The sequence below is a fragment of the Montipora foliosa genome, chromosome 5, assembly GCF_036669935.1.
Source record: "Montipora foliosa isolate CH-2021 chromosome 5, ASM3666993v2, whole genome shotgun sequence".
NCBI lineage: Eukaryota > Metazoa > Cnidaria > Anthozoa > Scleractinia > Acroporidae > Montipora > Montipora foliosa.
The window spans coordinates 38212215-38219714 of NC_090873.1; the positions used below are offsets into that span (position 1 = coordinate 38212215).

At 40.8% G+C, this 7500-nt stretch overlaps 1 protein-coding gene across 1 annotated transcript in view; it reads right to left on the bottom strand.

The window, feature by feature from the left end:
* Positions 1 to 4196, bottom strand: part of LOC138004145 (uncharacterized) — a 5885-nt gene extending 1689 nt beyond the window's left edge. Inside the window, exons 1-3 of the mRNA XM_068850579.1 lie at positions 4009 to 4196; positions 2870 to 2944; positions 774 to 833 (exon numbers count right to left, since the gene is read on the bottom strand). Coding sequence (XP_068706680.1) covers positions 774 to 833; positions 2870 to 2944; positions 4009 to 4087 — 214 coding nt within the window. The 5' untranslated portion in view covers positions 4088 to 4196. The remainder of the gene's footprint in view (positions 1 to 773; positions 834 to 2869; positions 2945 to 4008) is intronic.
* Between the last annotated feature and the right edge of the window lie 3304 nt (positions 4197 to 7500).

Genomic DNA, 7500 nt, shown 5'->3' on the forward strand with positions numbered 1-7500 from the left:
TTACATCATGACAAAAGAGTGCCAAAAGACGCACTCTCTCAACTTAACATGAAATTTATTTTAAATTGCTCATTTCTCGTTGATTAACACCATTTCAGCAGTCTTTTCAAGGAGTTTGCGCATTTACAGTTAAAGGTTACCACTAAGATTAGACGAAAACAATTCTCCACAAAGATCAAACAGAAGACAGCTTCTGTTGCATGAATTTGGGAAACTAGAGCTTGGCGATCGCGACGGCCGAAAGGACTCCTGAAAAATTAGAGTTCTAGGCAGGAATCGAACCTACGACTTCCGTAACACCGGTCGGATGTTCTACCTATTGAGCTTCTAGAACTCCTGGGGTAACTAGGTCGTTTATCTAGTTCCCCAATGGACAGTGCAGCCCAGTGGGCGCATGCCTTCAGATATGGGGATCCCGGGTTCAAGGCACGTTCTGACCACTCGTTGAATTTGTTCCTAACAGTTGTTGGTGTTACGTTCTGTCATTTCGTTCATTGTGTTTCATTGGCCCTAAAACGCCTATGGGGAGTGATAAATCAAATTATGTATGTATGTATCCGCTGGTCTGCTGGCTCTGCGAAGTCGAGCTTAGCGTATGTTGTTAGGACTCTGATCTTTCGCCATTCACCAAGCATGGAATAGTTTCTAATCCTTTCCACGGGCTCATTATCACACCTTAAACATCAATCGTCGTATTTGCTTGAAATTTTTGTCAATGGCAAATTAAAAAATTTATATATATAAACATAGATTGGAACAAAGGCAATACTCACTGTCGTTCATAATAACCCTGTCCAATAACCACGCAGTGTCTCCGTAGACCTCGGGATCATCTGAAATTTTGCAGGGAAAGTTCGAAATAAAGAATGTCACATTTGGGGCAAGGAGAGAATTTGTGAGGATTGAATCACGAAGGGATACTCTAGAATAAACGATAATGCAGCAGTAAGGAGTTTCCGTTCTGTAATAATTACCGCAAGTTTCAAAGAGGGAGGGACAAATAAAAATGCCAGCATTACCTCCTATAGAAAACAATTAATTATTCACCGGAAGGAAGGTGAATAGTGACGGATATTTGCCGACACTGATGAGGGGAATTATTGTTTTAAGGTAAATTAAAACCTCATAACTTGAATAATCAGCCGAGTTTATCAATGAAGTTTGCTGCTCGTTAACCGAAGCGACAGGGGCACCCAACGACCAAATGTTGTAAAATGTATTATTATACCCCAGTTAATGAAAATAAATGTTATTAAGGCATTTTCAGGTGTTTTTCAGTGTTGCTGGGAAAACATTATCTGTTCCTTTTTCCCAGCAAGACACACAAGAAATTTCCCAGCCAGCTAGATAAAATTGGTTGGTTTCTCAGCCAGCTGATCAAATTTATTTCCCAGGCACGAATTCCGCGCGCTTTCAAATCCCTCGATCCAAAACGACCGAACAAAAGCGACAAAACCGGGACAAAACCGGGACAAAACAGGATTTCTCCGCAAGCGCAATCACTCTGACCAGCCGTCGTATGTTTGTGACTACTCTCTGGAAGAGGGAAGGGGTTCCCTTTTTTTTTTTTTTTTTTTTTTAGTCGTCCTCAGTCTTCAGAGTTTCTACGGCCAGCTCGAGTTGAAATGCTAGACAAAGTCAGTAATTCCCAGGCAAAACCTCTATCAATAATAAATTTCCCAGCCAGCTCATCGAAACACCTGCATTTTTGCCAGCCAGCAAGATTCCTCTGGGGAACAGATAATGTGAGGAACAGATTCGTTGGGTGCCCCTGAAGCGAAGCGAGAAATTCCCCGACAGTAAGTTGAAATGTTGAAATACACAAAGTGATACATGTTCGGCTTTGAATCTATTGCGATTTTTTCCCCTTCACTTGACTTTGTTTCTTTGTTACTAATTATTATTATTGTTTAAATTTCTTTGACATTAAATAATATTTAGCGCTAATTATAAGTTATACCTAGTTCATTAGTCGTTTAACATTTAAATCGTGTTATTCTTGTAATTTTTTTATCATTTATATTTTGTAATTCTTACACGGCATGTCTGAAAACCAGCTTGCTGAGTCATTTATCGTGTTTTAAATAAAGTTGATTGATTGATTGATTGACTTGACCTTATTTTGACTAAGTTGCGAGGGAATACTATTCCATGTTCGTGATGTACCTTATCTGCGTTTTATGCAAGGGCAAATATAACGGTAAATTAACTCTCCAAAACATTCCACTGGCGCCAAAAATTGCTCGGCATCCACTGAATATATTTTATAAATAAAATAATCAACCCTTTTTTTTTTACGTCTTGCATGATCATCTCTAACTTAGTAGGCTCGACAGCATGTGCAAAATACTTTGAAATAGAAATTTTAAAGCGCGTCAGCCAGATTGGCTATTTTATTATATTTTGTTCAACAGAAACATTTATTTGACCTCTTTCTTAAATGGCGCGAAATAACATGTTATTTTAATTTCCTCTAACGCCAATAAGCCTTTCTAGCCTTGCTGACATGGGCAAAAGTCAAAGGAATGTATAAACCGACACTTTCTTAGTGTCGATTAAAACCTTGGTCTCTGAACTGTATCTTTGTTAAGTACTTTCAGTTCCAAACCGAAGTTGCTACAAGCTATGACTGATTGTATAACTGGTTGCCATGTGAATTGTAACTTGTCTTACAAGAATGAGCGAAACCATTAAGTAAATCGGATGTTATTTATGAAAGTGATCTGGAGACCGCCACCTAAAACTCTTATGCATTCGGTGTGAAATTAATCATGCGTTAAAAGATCTTATGCAAGTTAATTAGGGCGCGCCACTGCATTGAAGAGTTCTGGGCGCAATTAATTAATCATCACTTGCTCACACCACGAACCTTCATACTCGGGAATCAAACCTCTTTCCCACAACATCTGCGGTTTCCCCTTGCGATATTCTCGTCGATCTAGATCTGTGAAAAAAAATAAGTTGTATCAAATATTCACAGTTGATTTATTATTCAAAACTTGAATGCATCAATGTTAAAAGCATTTTCGAAGTCTGATATTTGCTTGGCCTTGTTTGAGCTGATAAAGTTAATGTTCCTTTACTTTCTTTATGAATCTGATTTGACTTTGTAATAACATATACAACACAAAATTGAGTTTCAATTCAACGGATTTTCTTCCTAAATGAAGACTTGCGAACGCAAACCGTCAAAGATATGATAATTTCACTTGAACAACATTCGTCTCCTTGCAAAAGCAAAACATTAGTTGTGCTCGCTCATTTGAAAGTATGCAGGAACATTCTTTTCCCGTTCTCTGCATATCTACAACCTGAAATGATAAAGCCTAAAATAAGTCCCCAACAAAACGTGGCTCACAATTTCTTTCTAAGCCGGTTTGATCACTCAAATCGGCGCGCAAATTTTAACTAATTCGTAAATCGTTCGAGTGTTCTTTTTAACGTCTACAAAGTAGAGTATAAATTCTGAATAACGGTTTTGTTGTTGACTTCGCGGTCGAAGGTTTATACTTCATAAGATGAAATTCTGCCAACTAAATTTGCAGTACGTTAAGTGCTCTTTGATGCTCACCTTGGCAATTTATCAATTTCAAAAATCGGGTCTGTCGAAGAACAATTCTAACCTAGTTGACTGAAAACTTACGGGGGTGAATACATTGGAGAATCGAATTGAAGATCATCCTCATTTCTAGCATATACACCAATGAAGGAACAAAATCCAGCTGCAGGCCGTAAGAATTCTGTTACTGCATACTTTCGTCGATTTTGACCTGATTTCCCTGTAAATGGGCGCGCGTATGCCTTCAGATAAGTATTGACAAACTAAAAAAACATCTCGAGTGGATAAGGAAAACTAAGTGATGGTTTCTGGGGAACACAGCAAGTAGATTCTCCTCGTGCTTAGCCTCATATTCCAAAATGCGACATTGCATTGGCAAAAACCGCCAATTTTGCAGTTGGTCATATACGTTACGACGAGATGTTTAGAAATTTAACGCATAAATGTACCTTTGAAATTTTCGAGACGACGGGACAAAACCCCTGCCACGAGCAACAAAGTCACCAGGAATGAAGGTATGCCAGCCATGTTTTCTGCGCCTTCTTAAGTTTGAAAAATATGTTCAGTGCCAAAGCTGCGAACGTTATCGTCAACTTTAGTGAAGAATAATAAATTTAGAAAACGGTTTACACACATAAATATTAGGCGCGTAAAGTCATAATTTGATATTATAATTCAGCAAGCACGTTCATTGGCTGCACTTCGATGCTAATCACCATATCATTACGGTTCAGTAAATACGGTGTTGTGCCAGCTTTTCACTTACTGTTTGCACAATTCAAAGTCCCAATCCCATAACTTGACCTTTATTCCAAAATGGCCACCCTTTTAAAATTCTTTTGTTTGCTTGCAAATTAGCCCTTGTCGCCTCCGTCAAGGTTGAGTATCCTTTCAGGGAGGGGCAAACCCCCGGGCATTTGACTTTTACAGAAAAAAAAATCGGTCAAATGTCCTCCTGTGTGAATAGTTTACACCGTCAAATGCCGGGATGGTACTCGCCTCCCACCAATGTGGCCCGGGTTCGATTCCCTGACTCGGCGTCATATGTGGGTTGAGTTTGTTGGTTCTCTACTCTGCACCGAGAGGTTTTCTCCGGGTACTCCGGTTTCCCCTCTCCTCAAAAACCAACCTTTGACTTGATTTGCTTTCATCGTTAATTTCAGTTTACAGAGTCCCCAATTAATGCTCCGGCGCTAGAACGACTAGACACTTAAATAAATTTCCTTTCCTTTTTCCCACCGGTTAGGGCCTCACAAAGCGTCAAATATCCCACCCTCCGTGCGAGAAGCTGTTTTAATTGAACACTTTTTCTCAGCTTTAGAGGCCGTTGTCATGAAACGTTTATTTCTTTTTTTTTAATTTGAACAGTTAACTGTTTACGTTAAACGTGCATCAATAGTAATTCCAGAAGGATTCACCTAGTTTTGACAAACTGATGTTGTGATAATATGTAAACAATTACGATTAAATTGGAGCTAATCCATGAAGCATGCTGTCACGACATACTGATGATATTAAACGGCAAAATGAAGAAAAAGGTAAGTTCAACAAAGTTTAATAGCGGCCACATGCAACCGCTTTACAGTTGTTTTTTTGCTCATTCCAGACTTTAAACAACGGTATTTTTCACAAAAAAGCAAGATACTGCTCAACAGAAAGCTGACACACGTGTAATTGAGGCTAGGGAAATTCCCGTGAAAAAATTCTCTAGGTAGCGACCACTGAGCAGCGTTTTTGTCGATAGTCAAATGGCCGTCCGTACAGCTTTCTTTTCGTGCCAAATTCCTGGTATGCCGTGGGCGCACTTGGAATTGACTGGTACATAAGGTGTACGTATGCTCAATCAATTTCCTTATACACGAATAGTAACAGTTTAATGTTCAGAATTGTTTTTAGCTTTTTTATTCTTTGATTTCCGAAGGAAGCCTTTCATCAAAAGCTCTTCATCAAAACCCTTTATTGTACGTACCATAGCGTTACTCGCCGTTACGTTACTTATTGTCATTAATGTACCACGGAGAGATCTGCTGGCTTTCGAAACAAATTCTTTTGTTCTGTGATTGGCAAAATTTAACCTATAGGGAAGACACCTATTTACAAACATTGCTTTTGTTTATAGTTATTGTGGGTGGGGAGTAGGGCTGGCTCAGTGGGAGGAGAGCACTCGCCTTCCATCAATGTGCCTCAGGATCGATTCCCGGATTCTACGCCGTATGTGGGTTGAGTTTTTTTTTGGTTCTCTACTCTGGGCCCCGTTTCTCGAAAGTCCCGACAAACTCTTCGGGCCCAAAAAGCCATTTGTGAACCTGCCAACCGCTTGTCCAGGAAAGCCGATCTTTTAAGACGTTTTTGAGGAAACAACAATCTAAATGAATGTGAAGTTTGACGACTTAACTCGTATCCTCTCCGTTCTTGACATACAGCGGGACTAGTGACACCCGAAAATGGCCCGTAAAGTTGCGGGACTTTCGAGAAACGGGCCCCAGCTGCGAAAAGTTTTTCCCCGGATACTCCAGTTTTCCCCTCTCCTCAAAAACCGACATTTGCAGGCGTAACTCACTTGGCTAGTGCGCGGCTTTTGGAGCAAGGGGTGCCTAGTTCGATCCTTGCTGACTTCAACGTCTGTTTCGACTTTCCTTTGATCCGTGTAGCTATAGCTTTAAACATCCGTGAAACGGAGCACTGACAGAGGGAGGGGGGTAAAAGTCGCACCGTCGGCTTCCATTGATACCAGTTTCGTTACTGAAGGAACTACCGACGTTAAATAAATTGACTTTACTTTACTTTACTTTAAATTTGCCAACAACAGGAACAAAAGAACCGTTGTTTTGTCAGCCAATGAGGCTCTGGTTGGCACATTAATGACAATCAAGGGATCATGATATGTGACGTTAGTGCTGCGGTATATTTCGTTGATCGCGCACCGGTGGCTCAGTTGGTTGAGCAATCTCGTTCCCAGAGGCCGCGATCCTTTTGGTCAGGGTTAGGGGGGGGGGGGATTGGCATGACAAAAGGGACCCCTGGGGACGAGGTTGTTGGTTGAGCACCGGGCTGTCACGCGGGAGGTCGTGAGTTCAACTCCGGCCGGACCAACACTCAGGGTCTTTAAATAACTGAGGAGAAAGGACTGCCTTTCTAATTACATCTGCAAATGATTAGACTCTCTAGTCTTCTCGGATAAGGACGATAAGCCGGAGGTCCCGTCTCACAACCCTTCAATGTTCATAATCCTGTGGGACGTAAAAGAACCCGCACACTTGTCGCGCAGAGTAGGGCATGTAGTTCCCGGTGTTGTCGTCTGTCTTCTGTGGTGTATCCTGGTTGGGAGGGTAAATGCTCGGAAATATTAGCTACACCAAGCCACTCTAAAAATCCGAGGGTAAATAAAGATGTATGTATATAGTGGCATTTATCATTGATAACTCGCAACGGCGTATTTCGAGCGTTTTGAAGTCAGTGGGAAATGTTTTATGTTGAGGAATGAAAGTAACATCAATGTGCCGAAATTTAACCCGGACCACCCCCTTTCCAGGTCGTCATGAAGTGAAGAAAATGTAAATGGAAGAAAAATACAAACTCTAGCTGATAATTAGCCTCCGAATACAGCCGATTCACATCGCCCCGGTCGCTTGCAGCGTTCGGGCTGCATTCGCAGGCTCGCTGATAATCCACTGATCTGAACTTCCTGCATGACGTAAAATAAGAAAGCAAGACATTACAAACTCTCCTTTCACGAGATCGCGGGAGTCGAAAGATCCTTCATGCAGATATCAAATTGTATGCAGAAAGAAACGAAATTGAAACTTAAATTCTGTCCTGGTACTCATCAACAAATATCTGTAGAACTATAACCAGTGATACCGTTTGAAACACTTGGCAAGCTTAACTTATGTCAGACTTAACTGATTAGAGTGTAATGTGAAGTGCTAGCTTAATGTTTC